The following is a 26,394-nucleotide window of genomic DNA, read 5'->3' on the forward strand; positions in this document are numbered from 1 at the left end:
TCTTGACTCTTCCTTATGGGACTAGAGGGAGATAGACTGAGTAGCAGTGTCAGAACAAGAGTCCATATGGCCCCAGGACAAAATTCCAAAATCACACTAATACACACACACCTACACACACCTACACACTCTTACACTTCTTTGGAATCATGAACATTTGTGCCGTTTTTCTGGCATGAAAGCTTGTTACAATTGACTTCATAGCAAACAATGACTATAACGAGGAGTATAAAAACCATAACCTAACACTTTTATCGCATCGGTTTTAAAAGAATTAATTACAAAGACAAAATACGCAGAAACGAGTCCACCACTGGTCAAATAACTAAATATACTTGGTAAATAAATCCCAGAAACCTGTATGGAAGGTCTAGTCCTCAGAATTTTAATTCTATTTAAACTGATGCAATTAAAGCTTATACTTATTGTTTCCTTCTGATGTGATCTATAGTTTTGGAACAATGTAATGAATTTAGTGGGGGGGAGGGGCTTTGCATCTGCGCCCCCTCTTACTTCAATTGGTGCATGTAATAATGCAGAACACTTGGTGCTCGTTCCAGAACACAAGCATTTGAGGGGAAATGCATATAGCCCCAAACCCTTGCATTTTCCAATGCAGACAAAACTTGTACTAAAACGAATCATGAACACGTGCACAAGGAGTTACTGCTTTTAGGCAAATGTGTGATGACAAGTTCCTTACAAGGCTACTTCATTTTGAAATGTAATTTAAACACAATGGGAAGGGGCTTTCACCAAAACACGTGCGATATGGAATGAGGAGAAGGGGGGGGGTCATTTATCTTAAATGACATGTACCACCAGGATGAATGACGGTATGCAAATGAACCTGAGGGGCTCCATTAAAACCTATGGAGCCTGGAGCTCCTCAGGCTCATTTGCATACAGTCCTTCATCCTGGTGGTAGGTGCCTGAAATGTGTGTCCAGTTTTGGGTCGTGTATTGCGTTTTAGTTGCGTTTTGAAACTCATTAAAACAGCGCAGAGTAGAATAAATTTACCAAATTGCTGTTTATATTTGGGTGTACAAAGTAATTTTGATGTTAACAGTAACATAGTTCCGCAAATCTCCTCTCCCCAGCTGTTTGTAATGTGTTTCAAAATGCAACGTGTGAATGCTGCCTTGGTGATTTCTGTAAGGTTTTGGGCTACCCTGAATTGGCTGATAAATGAGGCATGCAAGTCTTTTTTTTTTTGCAACTTGTGTCAAAAGTTTCAAATGTTCAAACAACCCCTTGCCTGCGCTCAACTGCAGTCTATTTGCGCCAAATATGTGGACTTCTTAGTGCAATTGTAACAAGATTTGCTCCTTTTTACAGACATTCACACCTAAAAACTTATGACATTTCTGGCACTCCACGGGAAAAAAAACATGACAAACTTAAAAAAAAAATGCCAGTAAAAGGCACAAAAACATGTGTTTTACATAGTTTCCTGGCAAAACGTGTGTTGATTGTTCCAGATCACATGAGTTTTTGTGGAAACGAATATACCATCAGACCAAGCCCCTGTATACCTGTGCAACACCCTCCTGCGGGGTCTAGCTTTCAGTAGCTGTAGACAGCCGGGCCTAGCCTTTTTTTTTATGGCTGGAGGCAGAATACCGGAGTGGCTGGCGGTTGCGGCCTAGGCATGCTGGTGTCACGGTGCTTGGTGTGGGGACCGGAGGGCTGTCCTACAGCCTGGCAGGTCTCCAGCAGGTGGTGTTGGCAAGAAATGATATAGAGGGAGAGGCTGTGGTGCTGGCTCTCCCTGGGGCAACCCCTGAGGTGTATAGGGATCCCTGGGTGATGAAGGATGAGGGAGCCCGTGAGGGTGAACTGCCTGATCCAGGGATCACACGGAGGCACTTTGTGCAAATCAACTCATGGTTCTTGATTGGAACTTGAACAGCAGGCAACGGCCTAACATCAGCAGCAGGCTCAGTAGGCTGGAAAGCTGGTAGGAGGTAGCTGGTCAGCAGGAAGGGTTGCTCTCAGCCTGGTAGTAACTACAGGCTGGGCAGGTGAAGATGGAACCAAGTCCAGACAGTGGACCTCTGCTCTGGGGCTTAGTCTCCTGACTTGCCCAAGGTGTCAGGCTGCTGCCCTGAGACACCTCTGCTGTCTGGTAGTGTGACACCTGCTTCTGCAGCACAGGCAGCTGCTGCACTCTCCTTTACTTCTGCTTAGACTGACTTAAAAATGCAGGACTCTCTGACTTTTAATCTCCTGACCATGTGCTCTCGCCCACAATGGGTTTTTATACTCCCTTAGTGAGGTGGCAGCTCTCACCAATCAGCTTCCAGCTTGCTTTACAGTAAAGAACACAGCATATCATTGGTTACAGGCAATAGAGATGTTAACTGTTGCCCTCCCAGCCAGCTGCAATTACACAGTATCCCACTTTTGGAGACCTGCTAGAGAGGTGATCAGTCTCCCTAGGTGGCTCTTAACATGGAGGGGCACTATTCGTGACAACTACCAACCCTATGCATCGGCAGGGTTTTTGCGCATTTAAAGGGAACCTGTCACCAGGGACCTCATTTTCACTAAAGCAGGTTGCAGGAGACCATTACCTGCATTGCAAATATGTCTTTCAACTTTCTCTAAGCATTTGCATTACAGTATAATTGTGTGTTCTAACTTACCTTGCACCCTGACAGAATCCTCTGTGTAGTCCCAGGGGTTGGGCTTTGATTTGGATGCATGCTAAAAAAACAACATGTGACTCCTCAAGCTCCCAGCCCCCACCTTTGTGCTTCTGTACAGCTCCTCACTCCCCCCACTGATGTCAGCTCACCAGGCTGGGACCTTTATGAAGGAGCAGGAGGGAGGAGCTGTACAGAAGCAGAAAGGTGGGGGCTGAGAGCTTGAGGAGTGAGCAGCACAGACAAGTCACATGTTTTTTTAGAATGCATCCAAACCAAAGCCCAACCCCTAGGACTACACAAAAGATTGTATCACGGTGCAAGGTAAGTTATAACACACAATTATATTGTAATGCAAATGCTTAGAAAAAGGCAGAAAGGCAGATGTGCACTGCAGCTGTAATGGGCTTCGGCAACCTGTCTTTAGTGAAAATGAGGTCCCTGGTGACAGATTCCCTTTACATTTTCTGTATACAGCATGCATAGGAGTATACAACACAAGTTGTCATAGGTCCTACATGTACACTATGCTTGTTGAGATATATTAATATGGAGGGGTATGGAGAGTCTTAGTTATGAGGAAAGATTAAAACAACTAGATTTATTTAGTCTGGAAAAGAGACGACTACGAGGGGACATGATTAATTTATATAAATATATGAATGGTCCATACAAAAAATATGGTGGTAAGTTGTTTCAGATTAAATCAAATCAAAAGACGAGGGGGGCACTGTCTCCATCTGGAGAAAACAAGGTTTAATCACCGGAGGCGACAGGGCTTTTTTACTATGAGAACTGTCAATCTGTGGAATAGCCTGCCTCAGGCGCTGGTCACAGCAGGGACAGCAGAGAGCTTCAAGAAGGGTCTAGATGCCTTTTTACACCTAAATAACATTGATGGTTATGTTATTAAAAATTGTTTCCCCTAAATCCCTTCCTCATCCAATCCCTTCCCTTCCTTGGTTGAACATGATGGACAAGTGTCTTTTTTCAACCGTATAAACTATGAAACTATGATATAAACTGTTCAGGCACACTGCAGACACCTATTTATTTATTGGCTATGAAGTTTCATGTCAGCTGAGTGCAGAGGAATCAGCGTCATGGGAAGGCAGCACAAGGAGACTCCCTCACTCACAGTTTCCGCTGGCTTCCTGTCCACACACGAGGATGTCACACCAGGTGAAGTATTTTTATCAGGGGGAGCTGTGCTGGGGGATAGGAGCTCTGCACATGTGCGTGCACGGGGAGGCTGCTGCAGGGTGCATCCAGCTTCGCTTTCATCCACTGCCAGGGACCCTGAGTAATTGAGAAGTCTTCTCCCCCAGATTTCAGGCCCCGTAGCCAGCAGCGCCCCCTGGCTGTCACAGATGACTAGAACGACCGTAATTGTTACGCCCTTGCTAAGCAAACTACTGCTTTGTATTTTTAGTAATAATAATAATTCTTTATTTATATAGCGCACACAGATTACGCAGCGCTGCAAAAAGCATGGCAAATTGGTCCCTGTCCCCATGGGGCTCAAAATCTAAGCAGTATGTTTTGGAGTGTGGGAGGAAACCGGAGTACCCGGAGGAAACCCACGCAAACACGGAGAGAACATACAAACTCTTTTGCAGATGTTGACCTGGATGGGATCCCAGGACCCCAGTGCTGCAAGGCAGAAGTGCTACTCACTCAGCCACCGTGCCACTCTTGTCTGGAGTCTGACGTGCACCATTTGAGGATACATATTACATAAGTCTCCTCTCCATATTACCTAGTGATGTAACTAGAAGCTGATGGGCCCCAGTACAAAGTCTGTGCCAGGCCCTGACTATAATGTATGGTTTATAGTAATAGTCTTCTCATATGGGAAAGCGACACCATAAGGGCCCCCTAAACCTCTTGGGCCCTGGTGCGACCGCAACCTCTGCACCCCCTAAAGTTACGCCCCTGATATTACCACAGTCCTTTCCATACCTCATAGCTGCCAGTATCTCTCTAGTGTGATGAGGACTTTATACTGCGGGGGGAGGGAGGGCTTGTACTATATATACGATACACTATGTACAATATAATAGTATTGTGATTGGAGTTCTGCATTTTGGTTGAGTGCCAAAATTTAAGGGGAGGGACTTGCCCAATTGCAGGTACGTGGGAAGAATTTATTTTGAGTCATTTTAAATACACATATTAAATATCTTAATATTCTCCCTGGTGTCCCGAATCTAATGACCGATTACACACCCCTGCCCGCCCGGGGATGCATCAGTTTTGTAGTGTTTATAGGCAAAACATGTTAAATTTGTTCCAGAGTTCTCAGAAATGTTGCAATGGAAATCCATTTGCGATTGGGCAAGCTCCTCCTTCGCAGAATTGCAACACAAATGTCGTGCGTGAATGCGACCAAACCGTTCAGTTTGGTACACCTCCGATATCTAGTATCCTGACATCGCAAGGGAAGAAGTTGAGGAAGGTGAGTACAATTTTTTTTATTTTACCTAGGACTGTTTATAGTTATTATGGGGGGTACATATAGTTATAATAGGGGGACTATATATAGTGAATTATTATAGGGGGGCTGTACAGGTGGTCCCCTACTTAAGAACACCTGACTTACATACGACCCCTAGTTACAAACGGACCTCTGCATTTTGGTAATTTGCTGTACTTTAGTCCTAGGCTACAATAAACAGCTGTAAGTTATCACAGGTGCCTGCAATTAAGCTTTATTGCTAATCCTGGTTCTTATGACAACCCAACATTTTTAAAATACAATTGTCACAAAGACCAAAAAAATTTGGACTGGAGTTACAATAATAAAGTATACAGTTCCGACTTACATACAAACTCAACTTAAGAACAAACCTACAGAACCTATCTTGTAGGTAACCCGGGGACTGACTGTATATAGTTAGTTATATTGGCGGCTGCATATACCGTTGTTATTACAGGGGGCAGTATATAATTATATGGGAACTGCATATAGTTAACGCTGTGGGACTGTATAAAGTCAATTCTGGGGGCTGTATATATTTAATGCTAGGGGGCTGTATATATTTATTATAGAGGTATTGTATATAGTTATTATGGTGGTGCTTATATTTATAATAGGGGGACTGTATATAGTTATAATATGGGAATGTATATAGTTAGTTATTATAGGGGGCTGTATATAGTTAATATAGGCGGACTGTATGTAGTTATAATATGGGAATGTATATAGTTAGTTATTATAGGGGGCTGTATATAGTTAATATATGGGGGTTGTATATAGTTGTTATAGGGGGACTGTATATAGTTAGTTGTTATAGGCGGCTGCAAATAGTTATTATAGGGGGCTGAATATACCATAGTTATTACAGGAGGCTATATATAGTTATACTGGGGGGCTGTATATATATATTAGGGGGATTTTATGTAGTTATAATAGATGGACTGTAAATAGTTATTATAGGGGTCTGTATATAGTTATTATAGGGGGTCTGTATATAGTTATTATAGGGGTTTTTTGTATAGTTATTATAGGGGACTGTATATAGTTATTACAGGGGCTGTATGTAGTTATTATAGTGGGCTGTATATATTTATAGGGGGACTGTATATAGTTATTATAGGGGGCTGAATGTATTTAATGGTGTGGGACTGTATATAGGTAATGCTCGGGGTCTGTATATAGTTAAGGCTGGAGGGCTGTATATAGTTATTACTGGGAGGCTGTATATAGTTATTGCTGGGGGCTGTATGTAGTGATTACTGGATGAGCTGCATACAGTGATTAGTGGGGGCTGTATATAGTTATTGCTGGGGGCTGTATGTAGTGATTACTGGATGAGCTGCATACAGTGATTAGTGGGGGCTGTATATAGTTATTGCTGGGGGCTGTATACAGTGATTACTGGGGGCTGTATATAGTTATTGCTGGGGGCCTGTATACATTACTGGGGGGGGGGGGCTGTATATAGTGATTATTGGGGGGCTGTATATAGGACTGATTTGGCAAGCTCGGTGAAGCACTGCATAATCTGTGTGTGCTATATAAATAGAGGAATTGTTATTTATTGCTCACAAACAACAATGTAGTCAGCTCACTCCGATGGAAAGGCTTGTAGCACCTGGGACCATCCACGCACGGATCACTCTGGCTTGAGAGCAGCAACTCGAGCAAAAAAGAAGGGGTAAGGGGAAACCACTTCACACGATCCAGCTATCAAGGAGACGCCAGGTAATAAAATCTTCAAGGCTTTATTCTTTAGTTAAAAAAACACACATAGTAGCCACGGGATACATATAACACAGCAGAGCGGTCTACGCGTTTCGGATATCACATATCCTTATTCATGACTACTTCTGGGATATATTCAAGGTAATAAATACTGGTTGGGTGGAAACACGTGATGGATTCCACACCAATCCTGATCATAGAACCTGATATATGCATGTAAAAACACGAGAACAAACACAGTTTTAACAATAGAATACAAATATTCAATAATGACAGATCATATCCAACCTTTTGTTCATGCCTTTTGGGACCCGAGTATCCAAGGTGAAGATCCAAAAGGTCTCGCGATTAAGCAACTTCCGTCTGTGATCTCCACCACGGACGGGTTTCCACGACTTCTCAATACCCATGAATGTGAAGGAACTACAATCCCCATGATGCATTGCTTGAAAATGACGTTATGTCCACATCCATAAAATCCTTTAGTGGATAACCATGTGCCTTTTGATTTTTGGGGAGTGGAGGAAAACAAGCTAGGCGAAAGGATTGAGTTTAGAGTGGGGGCTCTCCTAGAAACAAAATTGACTTTTTTTCCTAAGACTTTTGACACCTTATTATCCGTATGTAATAACGGTAGGTATTTTTGTATGATACACACCACATCCCTGTATTGGTTGCTATATGTGGTTGAGAAGACCACTGGTGCCTTATCTTTTGACCAATTCTTTTTTTGATTTTTTGTCTTGTATACAAGATCTTCTCTGTCAATGTTATCCACTGTGTGTCGTGCCCTATCTAACATCCATTTAGGATATTTCCTTTTTGAAAGTTTGCTGCATACTTTTTGACTTTCTGTATTATAGGTGACAGGGTTGGTACAGTTAATTTTTGTTCTTATTAATTCCCCAATGGAGACATTTTTAATTACATGAGGTGGGTGACATGATGTGGCCTCCAAAATCGAATTGGTGGCTGTAGGCTTAATATAAGGGGAAATTGAAATAGCTTCATCCCCTTTGAGATTGACGTCCAGAAAATTGATGGAATCCTTATTATGGGAAAACGTGAATTTTAAATTCATATCATTTTTATTAATGAATTCAACAAAATCTAGGATACCATCCTCCGGTCCCTCCCATATCAGGAGGAGATCATCGTTATAATGACCATACCACCTGACATGGGAGAGACACGGATTGGCTGAAGAAAAAAGAAAAAATTCTTCCCAATATGACATATAAATGTTCGCCAGGGAGGGAGAACACCTCCCCCCCCCATGGCTGCTCCACATTTCTGAACAAAGAATCTTTTGTCAAATAAGAAATAATTATTTTTAAGTAAAAAATCTATGGATTCCAACAAAAATTCCTTAGTCGCATTTGTGTCTTTGCTATACCTCTCCAGATGGTAACCCAAAGATTTAAGAACCATTGGACAATAGAATTAATTAACAACATCTCAAAATTAGAAAATGCCATAATGGAAACCAAAAAATCGAAGTTTAAAAGGGACACAGAAGATTATGCCTTGGACCAGGTCTTCACCTGGAAACGAAATCGCACCCTGAATGCCACTGCCAATGTGAAACCGATCCTAAAAAAGAAAAACCATCAAAGGAAAAAACAGAAAGTAAAGTGAGTTTCTCAGATGCGGATATCTCATCACCTGCGACTTCAGAAGATTTCTCAGATTCTTCTGTAGGCTCTTCACAAAAAAACAGCACTTCTTCATCGAAAAAAGCTGCAAATAATAATAATTCAAAAAACAAGAAAGCAAAATCGCCAAAAAACGAAGGAGAGCCGGACCGAAGCACAAAAAAAAAATCGATATCCTTTGAGACAACAAAAGTAGAGGAGGTTCCAATCTACAATTTATCCAGTTATGTTTTGTCATCAGAACAAATATCGGTTCTATCAAAAGGACTAGGATACTCACCCTCCTGTAACTTTGACTTATTCTCCACACTTCTAGATATAAACAAGTTTGCTAGATCCATAACATTACGTACGCATTTTGAACAAAATGTTTCTCTTGAAAGTGTCTCCCATGAAGATTCTGATAATACATATGTGTCTGAAAATGTGGAATTGAGTCTTAATAGTAATACTAACTCTTTTTCAGATCAACTACATATTGTTGAATTAAGACAGTTACAAAGTGAAGGAAGTATTAATGAATGTGATTTTGTTGATCTCAATATTTCCTTTAAGATGCCAAATCCTTTTTTCTACCCTGTTCAGTCTCGTCCTGAGATATTGAATTTGTTTCAGGACAGGGTGGAACAGGACTTGGTTTCCTTACAAAAAGATGTTTCGTTTCGTTTAAGATGAAGACTGCCATTAAAGATTTAAGTAAAAACGAGGACTTGCTGGTCCATCAGGCGGACAAAGGGGGTGGCATTGTTGTTATTGATGCAGGTTTGTACAAAAAATTAAATCTAGAGATTTTGGAGGACCAATTAGTTTATAGGGAAATTCCACATGATCCCACTAAAGATATTCAAGCCTCTTTGATAAAATTGTTGGAGGAGGGTGTTAATATTGGTGCCATTTCTAGCAGGATTGCAGAATATCTCAATGTTAAATTTCCTGTGGTCCCCATATTTCATTCCCTCTCTAAAATACATAAAGAAAAATTCCCTCCCCCACTCAGACCCATTGTAGCAGGCATAGGGTCCATTAACGAAAAATTAAGTGCATGGGTTGACCATTTATTACAGCCATTGGTTGTGTCTTTGCCAGGTCTATTAAAAGACACAAAGCTTTATGTTATCTCTCTTCTAGACGGTTACCCGTGGAATAAGTCCACCTCATTTTGGTTGTCATGTGATGTTATGGGACTTTATCCTTCATTAGAGCATTCAATGGTTCTTAAATCTTTGGGTTACCATCTGGAGAGGTATAGCAAATACACAAATGCGACTAAGGAATTTTTGTTGGAATACGTAGATTTTTTACTTAAAAATAATTATTTCTTATTTGACAAAAGATTCTTTGTTCAGAAATGTGGAGCGGCCATGGGGGGGAGGTGTTCTCCCTCCCTGGCGAACATTTATATGTCATATTGGGAAGAATTTTTTCTTTTTTCTTCAGCCAATCCGTGTCTCTCCCATGTCAGGTGGTATGGTCGTTATATCGACGATCTCCTCCTGATAGGGGAGGGACCGGAGGATGGTATCCTAGATTTTGTTGAATTCATTAATAAAAATGGTATGAATTTAAAATTCACGTTTTCCCATAATAAGGATTCCATCAATTTTCTGGACGTCAATCTCAAAGGGGATGAAGATATTTCAATTTCCCCTTATATTAAGCCTACAGCCACCAATTAGATTTTTCCATGTCACCGCATTACACACTTCGATCCCTCATAATAAAGCAGTTATGGCACTCAGATATCACCTATGTAAATACAGTAATTACAATGTCACATTACAGGATTATGTTATCTCGGTGCTTTCATTTTTGCTGTCAAACATCTTTTTTACCTTCAACAACACCTTTTATATCCAAAAACTTGGCTGCCCCATGGGTGCCATTTTTTCCCCCTCATTAGCCAATCTCTATATGACATATTGGGAGGAGCAATATCTATTCTCTTTTGATAATCCCTTCCTCACTTGCATTATCTGGTATGGACGGTACATAGATGACTGTCTCCTGGTCTGGAATTCCGACCAGGAGGCAGTCATCAACTTTCTTGCTTACCTCAACCATAACTCTCTCAATCTCAAATTTACCTTTTCTCATCATCCATATGATATGCCTTTCTTGGACATCATGTTACGTGCCAATACGCACACAAATACAGTCAATACTAAATTGTTCCGTAAATCTACTGCAGGTAATACTCTTCTACACGCTACCAGCTGTCATCCCTTACACACAGTCAAAAACCTTCCTATAGGAGAATATCTTAGGGCCAAACGCTCATGTACACTGGACAGTGACTACGCTGACGAAAGTAAAATAATCGAGAAAAGACTCACTTGGAGAGGATACACACGTAAACTCTGCAAAAGAGCCAAAAACATTGTAGACAAGAAAAACCGTACAACTTACTTAGAACCGAAACATAAGAACAATACATTCACGTGTCACTTTCAGCACCCAATTCAGTAAACAATTCCATAAAATAGTTGGTATCATTAGAAAACATCTTCCCATACTAGAACACAAACCTATCTTAAGAGCAATCCTCAGCAAGGGAGTGTCATTTGTGTCTACCAGAGCTCCCACTTTGGGAAACTTATTATCCCCTAATATATTCTCAGATATATCCCCCAAAAAACATTGGCTTCAAGCAAAGGGCAGCTACTGCTGTGGTGGCAGCCGCTGCAACCTCTGCAAGTACATGTTCAAAACCACATCTTTTTCTGCTGTTAGTACAGGTTTAAGTTACAACATATATTCATACATCAATTGTGAAACCACTCATGTAATTTATCTCGTACACTGCACCATATGCTCCCTCCAGTATGTGGGCTGTACGGCCCGTAAGCTCAAAGAACGCATCAGTGAGCACATTACAGGGGCAAACCCCCGCACTATAGCTACTACACGCAACCTATCTGGTATCTCCAAACACTATAAAGAAGTCCACTCCGGATCTATGAGTGGGATGCGAGTTATAGCTATCGAACAGGTTCCCAAACCTGCAAGGGGAGGTGATTGGAAGAAGGCACTGTTCTCCAGGGAAGCCTTCTGGATCCTCAATCTTGAAACCCGTTCGCCTAAAGGTTTAAATTTCAAACAAGATATTATGTACTTCTATTAATTTATTACTACGGTATGATGTATATTCACTCTGTTTACTGTACCATTGTTTGTTTTTCTTGCAATTTGTTTCACCTTGTATTATGGTCATTTCCTTGCTCGTACAGGGGGCGGAACTCATGAACTCACCGGAAACCTGACCGGAGTTACCACTTAAACTCCGCTTCAGGTATCTTGAGCTAGGTATGAGTAAGGACTAGGCTGCATTAGTCCGAAACGCGTTACCGCAAGCTCAGTTTTTTTTTTTGTGTCATGTCTTGAGTGTATCCATGTTCGTTTCCCTTGCACATGCCAGTGCTTTTTACCTTGGATTGAATAAATTCTTTTTGATACTTTTTAAACTACTTGGAATCTTCACCTTACTTGCTGGAGTCCCTCCTCTGTTTCTTTGTTCTTGAACTATAGCCTATGTGGCGGGACCTACACCGGATTGGACCCTTGGACTCCGTGCACACTGTCGTTTTGAGGCTGAATAGGATCGCTGTGGGGTGAGCTGTTTTCCACTATTTTTCTCCATTGCTAGATGGGGGGGGAGGTGTTCTCCCTCCCTGGCGAACATTTATATGTCATATTGGGAAGAATTTTTTCTTTTTTCTTCAGCCAATCCGTGTCTCTCCCATGTCAGGTGGTATGGTCATTATATCGATGATCTCCTCCTGATATGGGAGGGACCGGAGGATGGTATCCTAGATTTTGTTGAATTCATTAATAAAAATGATATGAATTTAAAATTCACGTTTTCCCATAATAAGGATTCCATCAATTTTCTGGACGTCAATCTCAAAGGGGATGAAGCTATTTCAATTTCCCCTTATATTAAGCCTGGATGCAGTTAATGTATCTATGGCCTCACGTCATTTTCAAGTAATGCATCATGGGGATTGTAGTTCCTTCACATTCATGGGTATTAAGAAGGTGTGGAAACCCGTCCGTGGTGGAGATCACAGACGGAAGTTGCTTAATCGCGAGACCTTTTGGATCTTCACCTTGGATACTCGGGTCCCAAAAGGCATGAACAAAAGTTTGGATATGATCTGTCATTATTGAATATTTGTATTCTATTGTTAAAACTGTGTTTGTTCTCATGTTTTTATTTATTACCTTGAATATATCCCAGAAGTAGTCATGAATAAGGATATGTGATATCCGAAACGCGTAGACCGCTCTGCTGTGTTATATGTATCCCGTGGCTACTATGTGTGTTTTTTTAACTAAAGAATAAAGCCTTGAAGATTTTATTACCTGGTGTCTCCTTGATAGCTGGATCGTGTGAAGTGGTTTCCCCTTACCCCTTCTTTTTTGCTCGACTATTTATTGCTGGGTGCTGTATATAGTTAGTGCTGGGGGGCTGTATACGGTGATTACTGGGGGCTGTATACAGTGATTGTTGGGGGAGCTGCATATAGTAATTGCTGGGGGAGCTGTATACAGTGATTGCTGTTCCCGGTCTAGACTAAATTCACTGGGGGCCCCCACCAGGGTTTGTGCCCAGGGGCCCCCACCAACCTTAATCCGGACCTGCGTACAGTCAATCATACAAAAAGTTAAATCTTGTGCATTTTTAGACTGTGTAGCGTAAATTGTATGGAGTTGCTTGTGTTGTATTCATCGACCAGTCTAGATGTGACCCAAGAGTGCGTTCACAATTTCAGATGCAGTTTTTGAAGCCAAAAGCAGGTGTGAATGATAAGGAATGACAACATATCATTGTGAGGGGCGCTCACCCCCCTACCCGATTGTATACTGCGACCAGCCGGTGGGAAAGCAGCCTAAGGGTGCTGCTATACAGTGCGTTCTTGGACCATTTGGGTCCGTTTTTAGACGGACTGAAAACGTATCCTTTGTTATACGCCTGCTTTTTTGTATGTTTACCATGTGTTTGGCGGGGTTTTATCAGTTTTTATCTGTTTCACAGCAGCCCACACTTCTAGAAATTAAGATAAACAGTTTCAAACCCGCCAAACGCATGGTGAACATACAAATACGCATGCGTATAAAAGAGTTTGCTTTTTCAGTCCGTCTAAAAATGGTCCAGGAACGCCCTGTGCGGCAGCATTCTATGGGTGCAGTCGCATTCCCCAACCCGTAACGCTCTGGGTGCTATAGATTTTAAGTGCCGCTTGGACACCAAATCCAGTGAACAGGTGCAGCGGGAGTTCAATAGAAACGCACATGCGTTGGGCCAATGCCATGCGCTAGTGCAACATCCCCCACCCGGGCATAGCTTTTTTGGGCTTGGGGGCGTCTGGATTCCCTTTGGTACGTGTGTGTCTGGCTGGGCGCGGCCTAGCTCTCATCTGGGTCACGTTGCTGGGTATCGGAGGAACAGGCCTCGTCCACGCCTGGCAGATGTTCCGCAGGTAGATTGGATGAAAAGGAGGAAGATGCTGCAGATGAATGATAGTTCTCCCTGGGGCAACCCCGATGTAGGTGTAGAGATCCTTGGGTGGATGGTAAATGGGGAGCCCTTGACGTCAGTAACTTCATGAAGCGATGTCAACCATAAACTAACAGTTCCTTTATTCTAGAACATGGCAACTGCAACGGCAGATAACGATTCAACTGGTTCATGGTCACTGGTTGGATGTGTTCTCTTAGAGCTAGAGACATGCTGGCTTAGTTGTAGGCCGTGTGTCTGGGCAGAGGGCCTTAGATACATGTGCTTTTTATGAAGTTTATGAAGAAACAAAAACTTTCCACCCGGAGGCTGTGTTGATGTGAGCGTTAACATTTGCGTTTTGTAAACACATTGTTAACAGCTGTTTAATTAGGCAAATCTCTCTCCAGCGGTTGCAATGTTTTTTTAAACGCATGCATTAGACGCAACTTGTGACCGCACCCTTGGGGGGGTGGAGATTGGGCGATTTTCTGGTTCTGGCATCTTTGTTATCAGAGTTGACCTGCCACTTATGATGACTGGGCTCGCTGCCATGTTGAGTTAATATGTGACCATGAGCCTGGTCTCTTGCACCTTGCCAGGTTTGGAAAGATTACCTTTCTGTTCGTTGTCCTCATCTCTTGTACTTCACCATGTCTCTGCCGCAGGGGGTTCCCCGCACCATTTTGGGTGCTATGGAGTTTGGGGACCGCATGGACGCCAAATCCAGTAAACAGGTGCTCCGGGAGTTCCTGAGGCGCGGATACAATGAGGTGGACACTGCGCATTTTTATAATGGAGGCGAGAGTGAGCGAATACTGGGAGACATGGGGCTTGGCCCTGGAGGTAAGTGGAGACGTGTACTGGGACCCTGCAATTCACAATAAGGGGGCTGCCGCATGGTGCATTCTTGGAACGTTCTTGGTGCGTTTTTAGGCCAGTGACAGACGTGGAGTTTTTGCCGCGTTCCTGCTGTGATTTCAGACGCCTTGAAAATGCACGTGTTTTCACAAATGTTTACCTGCGTTTGCGTTTTTACATACGCAATGCTTGATGTGCGTTAATTGCATGCAGCTGTGTCTCATTGAATTTGTAAAAACAGAGTGATCTTCTCCCTGCTGTTTGTGCATGTAATCACATGCGTTTCAAAATGCAGACCACAATGCAACAAAAAACGCACCTCAAAAAATGCAGACAAAAAAAAACGCAATGGAGAAAACGCCCAAATTAAGACACTTTAACCTAAAACTCATTGAAAAAGCCAATATGGAAATATGATGTATTTTTCTAGGATGTAAAAACGCCATGTGTGTCACCGGTACTGAACACACTGAAAACACACCTGAGTGAATTCCCCCCCCCCCCCTTGTTCAAATCAAACAAAATTGGTGTCAAACGTTTGTGCTACTTTGTGCTGGTTTGTGCAGCAGAAATTTTTGTTTGTGTCACTATCGTTTTTAAGATTTTAATGAAAGTTTCCAGAGGTCATCAGAGGTCAACCAGCCCCCCCCCCCCACATTACCCAAATCAAACAAAACTAGGACTGTACAATTCTGCTACGTTTGTGCTGGTTTGTGCTCCTTTTGTTTTGAATATATGAACAAAAAATTCAAGTTCAAAAGTTCAACCAGCCCCCCCCCCCCACATTAACCGAAACTGGTGTCAAACGTTAGTGCTACATTTGTGCTGGTTTGTGCAGCAAAAATTTTCGTTTGTGCCGCTATCATTTTTAAGGTATGTTCAGGTGTTTAGGATGAACTGGTAAAAATCAAACCTAGTGACACTTCCCTGGTTTGATCACCAGGAGGAGCTAGCAAACACATTGTACTTTGGAAGAACTGAACTCTGATGACCTCTGCAAAAAAGTATGAATATATTAAAAATGATAGCGACACAAACGAAAATTTTTGCTGCACAAACCAGCACAAATGTAGCACTAATGTTTGACACCTGTTTTGTTTGATTCGGTTGATGTGGGGGGGCTGGTTGAACTTTTGACCTTTAATTTTTTGTTCCTATATTCAAAACAAAAGCAGCACAAACAAAATTTTGAGCAGCACAAACCAGCACAAACGTAGCAGAATTGTTCGGTCCCAGTTTTGTTTGATTTGGGCAATGTGGGGGGGGGGCTGGTTGACCTATGATGACCTCTGGAAACTTTCATTAAAATCTCTGCTGCACAAACCAGCACAAAGTAGCACAAACGTTTGACACCAATTTTGTTTGATTTGAACAAGCTGGGGGGGGGGGGGGGCAACTTCACTCAGGTCTAAAACACATGCGTTTTTGCATGTTTATCAACTACTAAGGCCGCGGTCACACGTTACGTTATGAACACGACGCTAGCGCACAGGAGGCGGGCCTAGGTCCAATCGCATATGCGTTTCCAGATAAACGCATGTGATCAGGTTATCAATAGCATGCGTTGCTCTGGAAATGCATATGCGATTGGGGCAAGGTCCGTCCCTTGTGTGCTAGCATCGCGTTATGAACGCAACGCTAGCGGAACATGTGACCGCGGCCTAAGATAAATCAGGAAATGTTAATGCGTCAACATTGGCGTTTGGCTAAAGTGTTATTAACACATGCGGCACCATCGCGTTAACACTGCGTTTTGTAAGCGCAAATGTCAGCAGTAATGTAGTTAGGCAAATCACCTCTCCTCTGCTGTTGTAATGCATTTCAAAACGCAATGAAAACGCAACAAAAACGCAATGATTGAATGCACCCTAAAAAATACCCAAATACCTAATGTGAGATGTCCTTGCCTTAGCAAAGTCGCCATATACTGCCCCTATTTGGTCCTGCAGCTGCTCAATATCTCCCTGAAAAGGAATGTTACCAATGATGACCAATCAAATGCCTTGTTATTGTGATATTGTACAGAGGTGCTGGTTGGATGATACACCTGAGCTGGACACTCCCAAAGGTTATATAAAACTTTTGTGTGGAAAATTTTTTCTATTTCTCCTGAGGTCTCTGCAGGGAGAGCCCAGAGAGTGCTGAGGCACAGGCCTCCTCTGGCCTTCAGCCATGAGGCACCTAAAGACCTCCATGACCAGGAGTCTGCCTCATCCTTCTGCTGAAGCAGCCGTCAATGTATCTCCAGCCTGAAGTTACCTTTACCAGGCTGTAAGCACCTTTTGTGGAACACTATCCAACCAGCCACCTCGACCCAGTTGATTGTTCCTGCTTTTTTTATTATTGCCATATTCCTGAATAAACAAACTAAGTTTAATGTTTAACATCCCTGGTCTCCAAGTGATCCCTGTATAAGGCTGATGCCCTCAAGGATGCCCCATTTACCACCACCAGGGATCCCTATATCTACATTGGGGTTGCCCCAAGGAGAAACATCCTACATCTTCAGCCTCTCCCTCCTTTTTCTTGTTCTTCCACCTGTTGGAGACCTGCCAGGCTGTGGACAAGGCCTCGTCCTATGGTATCCAGCACCGTCAACGCAGATGAGTGCTAGGCCGCTCTCAGCCAGCTACTCGGGTACCTTAGGGATCCAGAAGCACCCAAGCTAGGCCCCACCGGGGCCTAATCTTTTTCATGGTCTGGAGGCAACTGAATCCCTAGGTACCTGAGTGGCTGGTGAAACGTGGCCTAGCGCTTGTCTGTGGTCAGAGGCCTCGTCCATAACCTGGCAAGTCTCTGACCGGAGGAAGCACAAAAAAGGAGGGAGGCTGAAGGGGCAACCCCAATGTAAAGGTAGGGATCCCTGGTGGTGGTGAAAGGGGCAACCTAGGTGGTAACAGCCTTACAAAGTGATTACTCGGAAGCAGTGAATGTCAAGCATTCAACTTACATTTCGTTTATTTGGAATTTGGCTACGGCCAAAACAGCAGTAACCTCAACTGGGTCGAGATGGCTGCTTGGATAGTGTCCCACAGGAGGTAATCACAGCTTCGTATAGGTAGCTTCAGGCTGGAGAGGATAGTTGGCTGCTTCATCATCAGGATGATGCAGATTCTGGATGGTGGAGGTCTACTTGGGCTTGGGTTTACCCACAGGCCAAGTGTGTCAGGGCAGCGTGTCACAGGCACATGTGCTACTATGAAGCTCAGTGGAAAAAGACCTCAAACTTTCCAGCCACAAGGGGTTTTATTAACTCCCCTTGTAAGGTGGCAAGTTCATTGTCCAACCAGCATTATCTTTACAATATCATAACAATAAGGCATCTCATTGGTTGCAAGAAATTACACATTCCTTCTCAGGTGGATAATTAACAGCTGTATTACCATTTCCAGACACTAGAGGGCTCCCTAGGTTGATCAGGCCTTTAGAGAAAACCCTATTGAATGGAGAGTGGATTTGATTTTGCAACACTGCATTGGCAGGGGTGTTGCAGTCATGGTGCTGGGTAGCAGGGAACAGAAAACTCGAAAACTCCAAGCCAGAAAAAGGCTAGGTGCCGGTGGGTGATGTTGCAGGAGAAATTGCTTGTATTGAATGCATGTGAATGAGCACTGATCATTTTGATATGGAAAGCTGCCATTGTTGTCCTGCATGTGGACTGGAGACCCCAGACCCTCCCCAGTCTGCAGTGGCTTTTGGGGGGGTTCAAAGTGATCAACCCCTTTTAAATTAATCAATTATTTTCCTGCAGTGAAGATAGCCACTAAAGCAAATCCACTGGAGGGGAAGAAGAACCTGTCAGCAGAAACCGTGCGTCAGCAGCTAGAAGAATCACTGCAGCGGCTGAAGACCCCCAGCGTCCACATCTTCTACCTGCACTTACCTGACCACCAGACCCCCCTGGAGGAGACACTGGCCGCCTGCCAGGAGCTGTACCAGGAGGTAAAGTAGTCTCTGTCCTTCTTAAAACATGGAACCCCAATTCTCCAGAATGGTGCTGGCCCCAGTGTTGGCAATAAAATCTGGAGTGCAGTTGTAACAAACCTTCAGCTATGAGAAGCATCAGACCAAGACGGGTTCAAATGTAATTAGAATGTTATTGTTTACTAAAAAGCAAGCAGAGATATTTAAAATCCGAGGAACTGCAATGTAGTATGTTCACTGAACAATTTGTTGTATAATGAGCAGCTATTTCCTTCTAGGGAAAGTTCAAGGAGCTGGGTCTATCCAACTACACGTCCTGGGAGGTGATGAAGATTTACTGCATCTGTAAAGAGAAGAACTGGGTGCTGCCGACCGTCTACCAGGTACTTTATAGAGCGGTGTGGGGGTCAGTGACACATCTGCAGCAGGGTGGTCTCATATGGCAGGTCCAGTGGTGTCATAGAGACCTTGGTGGATCCAAATCCTCATCTACACCCGGATTAAGACATTGATAGGGATGGTGATTAAGGTCAACCTAAAATTTCCATTACAGTTGCTCCCAAAGGTTCTGTTGTCGTCACGATACCGCAGTAGAGCGGCCTCAGGCTCTGGCCCTGTAACCCTAAGATCTTAGAATAGAGCAGAATACACATTATATTTATACGTGGCCTGAGCACATCAGAGCATTGGAAGGTCTTTGTGACATAGTCTCCCTATTGCGGCTAAAGGGGCTCATGTGATGGGGACATTAGTCTAATGGGGGTATGCGCTTCCCCTCTAGGGTGTGTACAACGCCACTTCCAGAAAAGTAGAGACGGAGCTGCTGCCCTGCCTGCGCCAACTTGGAATTCGCTTCTACGCCTACGGTCCGCTTGCCGGTAAGTGCTTTGACTAGTGTAGAATAGAATAGAATAGAATGCTTTATTGTCCCCATAGGGGAAATTGACTTTGTCACAACGACAGCAGCAACACCTCCATTCACGGTCACAGATATACATATACAAACAGAGTAAAATACAAAATACTTTACATATAGATAATAACAGTTATTTAATAACAGTAGTGGACAGGCCACAGGGGGTGGCCATTTTGGCTGTGACATTCATAATGATTTTTGTTAGGATTGTGATGGCTGTATTGTTCTGTACAGGGGGGCTGCTGACCGGAAGATACAGATATGAGGACAAGGATAAGGAGCAGGAACCTAGCAGATTTTTTGGCAACAAATGGTCTGAATACCACATGAAGAGGTAGGTATATAGGATATATTGTCTAATAATAGATTATTGGAGAAGTCACTGATGGGGTCTCCTGACTGTGTGTACTCCCCTCATACAGATACTGGAAGAAGCAATACTTTCAAGGAATTGACCTTGTGCAGAAGGCATTGGAGGAGGCGTATGGCAAGGACAGACCCAGCCTGACGTCTGCTTCTCTCCGGTGGCTGTATCACCACTCCAAACTACAGGTGCGAGTATGGATTATCATCTATAGCTATGGGGTTTATTATTGGAGGGAGAACGGGGTCACTAGTCACTAGACTAGTGCAGTCTGTACTACGTGCAGTTTGCCTGTGTAGTGTGCAGGGGGCGCCAGATTCATCAAAACTGGCACTATTTCTTCCACTGCAATGCTCGGGAAGTGGGCTTTTTTTTTTTGTGCACTTTGCTCATGCTGTAGAATTGTGTCGCACGGCCGTAATAAATATGGTGCACGGTCGGACCAGCAGCACAGAGTATTTTAGTGTTTATTTTACTGTTATACATTTCTTTTGCTTCCAGGGCAGTCAGGGTGATGCTGTGATCCTGGGGATGTCCAGTATGGAACAACTAGTGAAGAATTTGGACGGAGCAGAAGGTGGCCCCCTGCTTCCACCTGTAGTCGCCGCCTTTGAAGAAACCTGGAACCTGGTCGCTCACGACTGTCCTAACTACTTCATGTAGACAGTGAACCATATCTGTCATGTAATTACCTGCTGATTCTCATAAGCAAAATCTGCTACTTTATATCATGATCTCATACAACTCTACTTATGTTATATCTGGCTGCTCTTTGGTGAGGGTTAGACCCGCTTGGTGACCTGTGTGGATCCTATCTGGACCGATGCTTTGTAGTAGACCTCTCCTCATCGCTCTTAAAAAGGACCTGTCACCCTTAAAAACGGCACTAAAGTAAGCATCTCCTAGTGCTACAACAGTCCCAGCAGTGTTACACTGCTAGCGTTATCGGAAACCTCTGATAACACTAACAAACACTGCTGCGCTGTACACTAGAAGCGCCGGACCGCTGTCAAAGCGGTCCGACGTATTCATGAGGGGGCGGTCCGAGGCGCTGCCTCTTCCCCAGACCGTCCCTCCTATCGGAAGTTTCTGATAAGGCTAGCAGTGTAACACTAGTGTGTCTGTTGTAGCACTAGGAGCTGCTTACTTTAGTAAGCAGCTCCTAAGACCGTTTTTAATGGTGACAGGCCCTCTTTAAGTCACCACATCATTGCAGTAAATATCTTAAAGGGGTTATCCGAGTTTAGGAATAATTTAGGGCCAGGCTGTGGCGGCTATTTAAAAATAATAAACGTGTACTTACCACCTGCTGATGTCCCGTGCCGCGGTCCGTCTGATCTGTGTGCCGGTTTGTACAGCGCTTACAACGCTGAGAGATAGGGACGGATGGGAGGAGCTGGCCACCTCGCCGTCCGGATGCTCCCTGTGCGCGGCTTCTGTGTCCCTGTAAACAAACAGGGGCACGGATCAGCCGGACCGCGGTGCGGGACATCAGCGGCGCCGGAGGAGGCAAGTGTACGTTTATTATTTTTAAGTAGCCTGACCCAGCCCTAAGTAACTTCTTAAACCCTAATAACCCCTTTAATTAAAAGTTGAAAACAGAATATTTTGATTCCACAAAATTCAATTTATTACCAGCCCATGTATCGGAACTGAGTCACTGCACAATGGGGAGAAGAAACACAGAAGGAGAAATGCAGTCGATCTTTGATGAAAGAGGAGGAGCTTAATTAAGGGACTGTATGTGTTTATAATAGAATTGGTCTATCCTTAAAAAAAGACATCAGATGGATAAGGTTTGACTTTGGCACCTTGAAGGGGTACTGCCATTTCAGCAAATTAATGTTATTGTTTGTACTATAAAAAAAAGGGATAATTTTTCAATATATTTTATGTATCAATTCCTCACTGTTTGCTAGATCTCTGCTTGCTGTTATTCTATAGGAAGCTTCTATGTTTACTTCCAGTGGACAGAAATCTGACCATGGTCACACAGGTGGACGTCCCGTTAGTATCACAGACAGTAATCAGATCTGTGTGATATAATGAGCCGTGCACCTGTATGACCATGGTCAGATTTCTGTCCCCTGGAAGTAACATAGAAGATTTCTATAGAATGACAGCAATCAGAGATCTAGAAAACTGTGAGGAATTGATACAGAAAGTATATTAGAAAATAATATAACTGTTTATGGTACAAACAATAACATTTATTTCCTAAAATCAGGGATAGCCTTTAAAGCGTTATTCCCACGAAGACAAGTTTCTTAAATATACTCAAGATAACAAAATAAAACAAACATTCTCTAATTCACTCTTATTAACAAAAAATAAAGCATTTCACAGACAAAATTCCAACCTGTCTCTATCAATCCTGGTGTTAACTATTTTAGTTGCCCCCTCTTACTTCAATTGGTGCATGTGATAATGCAGAACACCTGGTGCTCATTCCAGAACACAAGCATTTGAGGGGAAATGCATATAGCCCCAAACCCTTGCATTTTCCAATGCAGACAAAACTTGTACTAAAACGAATCATGAACACGTGCACAAGGAGTTACTGCTTTTAGTTAAATGTGTGATGACAAGTTCCTTTCAAGGCTACTTCATTTTGCAAGGTAATTTAAACACAATGGTAAGGGGCTTGGCCTGATCTGAATACGGATTTCCACCAAAACACATGGGGGGACATTTACTATGGCGTTTCCGCCAGTTTTGTGGCGCTCTCACCACATGTTCTGCTCTCACACCTATTTATTAGCTGACGGGGACAGAAAAAATGACTTTTTCCGTCTGCTCCGACTCTTCTCCGAAAGGGGGCGTGGCTTTGGCGGAGTGAAAACTCAGACACAATTAATATGTGTCGCAGCCCTTTTTGGGCGCTGGCGTAAAGTAGACTAAAAGAAAACTGGTCTAGCAGGGACTGTAGGACACATTTCTGGTGCTCGGGACAGATTTTGGTCCCAGGGACAGAAAATAGTCTCGGCGCCAGAAATGTCTCTGCACAGCTCCACAAAATTAAATGTGTGTCTTCTTACCGAGAGCAGGTCGGTAACAAAGCCAATGCAGACACCGACACTTTAAGTAAATGTCCCCCATGGAATATGGAATGAGGAGTAGGGGGGTCATTTATTCTTTTAAGGACATCTACCACCAGGATGAAGGACTGTATGCAAATGAACCTTAAGACCTGTGGAGCCTGGAGCTCATCAGGCTCATTTGCATACTGTCCTTCATCCTGGTGGTAGGTGCCCTTTAAGTCCTGAAATGTGTGTCTAGTTTTGGGTCGTGTATTGCGTTTTAGATGCGTTTTAAAACGTATTACAACAGCGGAGTAGATTAGATTTACCAAATTGCTGTTTATATTTGGGTTTACAAAGTAATTTTGATGTTAACAGTAACGTAGTTCCGCAAATCTCCTCTCCCCAGCTGTTGTAATGTGTTTCAAAATGCAACGTGTGAATGCTGCCTTGGTGATTTCTGTAAGGTTTTGGGCTTGCCTGATTCATCTTAGGCTGGCGCCACACAGGGCGCTTTGTCTGCGCTTGCAAACGCAAACGCAGACAAAGTCGCGCCCACCGGGGCGGGCCTCGGCCCGATCGCATCGGCGTTTCTATGGAAACGCCTGCGATCGGGAACGAGCCGCCGGTGTTTCGCGTTAAATTAACGCAAAACACCGGCGGCGACTTTGTCTGCGTTTGCGTTTGCCCTGTGTGGCGCCGGCCTTAGTGGCTGATAAATGAGGCATGCAAGTCTGTTTTGCGGCTTTTTCAGACATTCACACCTAAAAACTTATGACAATTCTGGCACTCCACGGGAAAAAAAACATGAAATTTAAAAAAAAATGTCAGTAAAAATCACAAAAAGGCACAAAAACATGTGTTTTGCATCATTTACTTGCAAAACGTGTGGTGATTCTTCCAGATCAGATGAGTTTTTGTGGAAATGAATATACGATCAGACCAAGCCCCTGTATACGTTTGCAACACACCCCTCCGGGGCCTAGCCTTCAGTAGCTGTAGACAGCCGGGGCCTTGCCTTTTTCTTGGGGCCTGGAGGCAGCTGAGGCCCAGAATACTGGAGTGGCTGGCGGTTGCGGCCTTAGGCCGGCGCCACACGCAGCGCTTTAATGCGAAACATCGGCGGCTCGTTCCCGATCGCAGGCGTTTCCATAGAAACGCCGATGCGATCGGGCCGAGGCCCACCCCGGTGGGCGCGACTTTGTCTGCGTTTGCAAGCGCAGACAAAGCGCTACGTGTCGCGCCGGCCTTAGGCTGCTGCCACAAGTGGCACTTTGTCTGCGCTTGCAAACGCAGACAAAGCCGCGCCCACCGGTGGCTTGTTCCCGATCGCAGTAACTTCAGGCTGGGCTGGTAAAGATGGAGCCAAGTCCAGAAGGTGGACCTCTGCTCTGGGGCTTAGTCTCCTGACTTGCCTAAGGCCGCGGTCACACGTACCGCTAGACGTCTGTTCATAACGCGACGCTAGTGCACAGGGGGAGGTCCTCGGCCGGAATACACATGCGTTTCCAGAGAAACGCATGCGATCGGCTTAACAATCGCATGCGTTTCCCTGGAAACGCATGTGCGTTCGGGCCAAGGACCTCCCCCTGTGTGCTAGCGGCACGTTATGACTGACGCCTAGCGGTACATGTGACCGCGGCCTAAGGTGTCAGGCTGCTGCCCTGAGACACCTCTGCTTCCTGCTTGTGCAGCACAGGTAGGTGCTGCACTCTCCTTTACTTCTGCTTAGACTCACTTAAAACTGCAGGACTCTCTGACTGACTTTTAATCTCCAGACTTAATCTGACCATGTGCTCCCGCCCACAATGGGTTTTTATATTCCCTTAGTGAGGTGGCAGCTCCCCCCAATCAGCTTCCAGCTTGCTTTACAGTAAAGAACACAGCATATCATTGGTTACAGGCAATAGAGATGTTAACTGTTGCCCTCCCAGGCAGTGGTCCCAGCTGCAATTACACAGTATCCCACTTTTGGAGACCTGCTAGAGAGGTGATCAGTCTCCCTAGGTGGCTCTTAACATGGAGGGGGCACTATTCGCGACAACAACCTACCCTATGCATCGGCAGGGTCGTTGCACATTTAAAGGGAACCAGTCACCAGGGAACTCATTTTCACTAAAGACAGGTTGCAGGAGCCCATTACCTGCATTGCAAATATGTCTTTCTGCTTTCTTAAGCATTTGCATTACAGTATAATTGTGTGTTATAACTTACCTAGCACCCTGACAGAATCCTCTGTGTAGTTCCAGGGGTTGGGCTTTGGTTTGGATGCATTCTATAAAAAACAACATGTGACTTGTCTGAGCTGCAGACTCCTCAAGCTCTCCGCCCCCACCTTTGTGCTTCTGTACAGCTCCTCACTCCCCCCACTGATGTCAGCTCACCAGGCTGGGACCTTTATGAAGGAGCAGGAGGGATGAGCTGTACAGAAGCACAAAGGTGGGGGCTGAGAGCTTGAGGAGTGAGCAGCACAGACAAGTCACATGTTGTTTTTTTAGAATGCATCCAAACCAAAGCCCAACCCCTAGGACTACACAAAAGATTGTATCATGGTGCAAGGTAAGTTATAACACACAATTATATTGTAATGCAAATGTTTAGAGAAAGCAGAAGGACATATTTGCACTGCAGCTGTAATGGGCTTCGGCAACCTGTCTTTAGTGAAAATGAGGTCCCTGGTGACAGGTTCCCTTTACATTTTCTGTATACAGCATGCATAGGAGTATACAACACAAGTTGTCATAGGTCCTACATGTAGACTATGCTTGTTGAGATATATTAATATGGAGGGATTTGGAGGGTCTTAGTTATGAGGAAAGATTAAAACAACTAGATTTATTTAGTCTGGAAAAGAGACGACTACGAGGGGACATGATTAATTTATATAAATATATGAATGGTCCATACAAAAAATATGGTGGTAAGTTGTTTCAGATTAAATCAAAAGACGAGGGGGCACTGTCTCCGTTTGGAGAAATTAAGGTTTAATCACCAGAGGCGACAGGGCTTTTTTACTATGAGAACGGTCAATCTGTGGAATAGCCTGCCTCAGGCGCTGGTCACAGCAGGGACAGCAGAGAACTTCAAGAAGGGTCTAGATGCCTTTTTACACCTAAATAACATTGATGGTTATGTTATGTAGAATTGTTTCTCCTAATCCCTTCCTCATCCAATCCCTTCTCTTCCTTAGTTGAACTTGATGGACAAGTGTCTTTTTTCAACCGTATAAACTATGAAACTATGATATAAACTGTTCAGGCACACTGCAGACACCTATTCATTTATTGGCTATGAAGTTTCA

At 43.8% G+C, this 26,394-nt stretch overlaps 1 protein-coding gene across 2 annotated transcripts; it reads left to right on the forward strand.

Moving 5' to 3' along the window:
- The first annotated feature begins 3,697 nt into the window (after positions 1–3,697).
- On the forward strand, positions 3,698–20,822 carry LOC140134709 (aflatoxin B1 aldehyde reductase member 2-like). Of its 2 annotated transcripts, XM_072155212.1 has the most exons (8): positions 3,698–3,831; positions 14,677–14,854; positions 18,621–18,811; positions 19,072–19,176; positions 19,575–19,671; positions 19,944–20,043; positions 20,132–20,261; positions 20,575–20,822. In XM_072155212.1, exons 1-8 carry the CDS (start codon positions 3,820–3,822, stop codon positions 20,734–20,736), a joined length of 975 nt encoding a protein of 324 aa, XP_072011313.1. In that variant the 5' UTR covers positions 3,698–3,819; the 3' UTR covers positions 20,737–20,822. The 2 variants fall into 2 exon arrangements, with proteins under 2 accessions (XP_072011313.1, XP_072011312.1); XM_072155211.1 differs by lacking the exon at positions 3,698–3,831 and having other exon boundaries at positions 14,561–14,854.
- The last annotated feature ends 5,572 nt before the right edge of the window (positions 20,823–26,394 follow it).

Source organism: Engystomops pustulosus, chromosome 6, assembly GCF_040894005.1.
Source record: "Engystomops pustulosus chromosome 6, aEngPut4.maternal, whole genome shotgun sequence".
NCBI lineage: Eukaryota > Metazoa > Chordata > Amphibia > Anura > Leptodactylidae > Engystomops > Engystomops pustulosus.

Excerpts from the sequence above, each read along its gene's own strand:
- LOC140134709 (XM_072155211.1), top strand. The coding sequence starts at position 14,662 with ATGTCTCTGCCGCAGGGGGTTCCCCGCACCATTTTGGGTGCTATGGAG. Across the intron at positions 18,812-19,071 it reads GCCAGGAGCTGTACCAGGAG|GGAAAGTTCAAGGAGCTGGG; the intron begins GTAAAGTAGTCT and ends ATTTCCTTCTAG. Across the intron at positions 20,044-20,131 it reads TCTGAATACCACATGAAGAG|ATACTGGAAGAAGCAATACT; the intron begins GTAGGTATATAG and ends CCCCTCATACAG.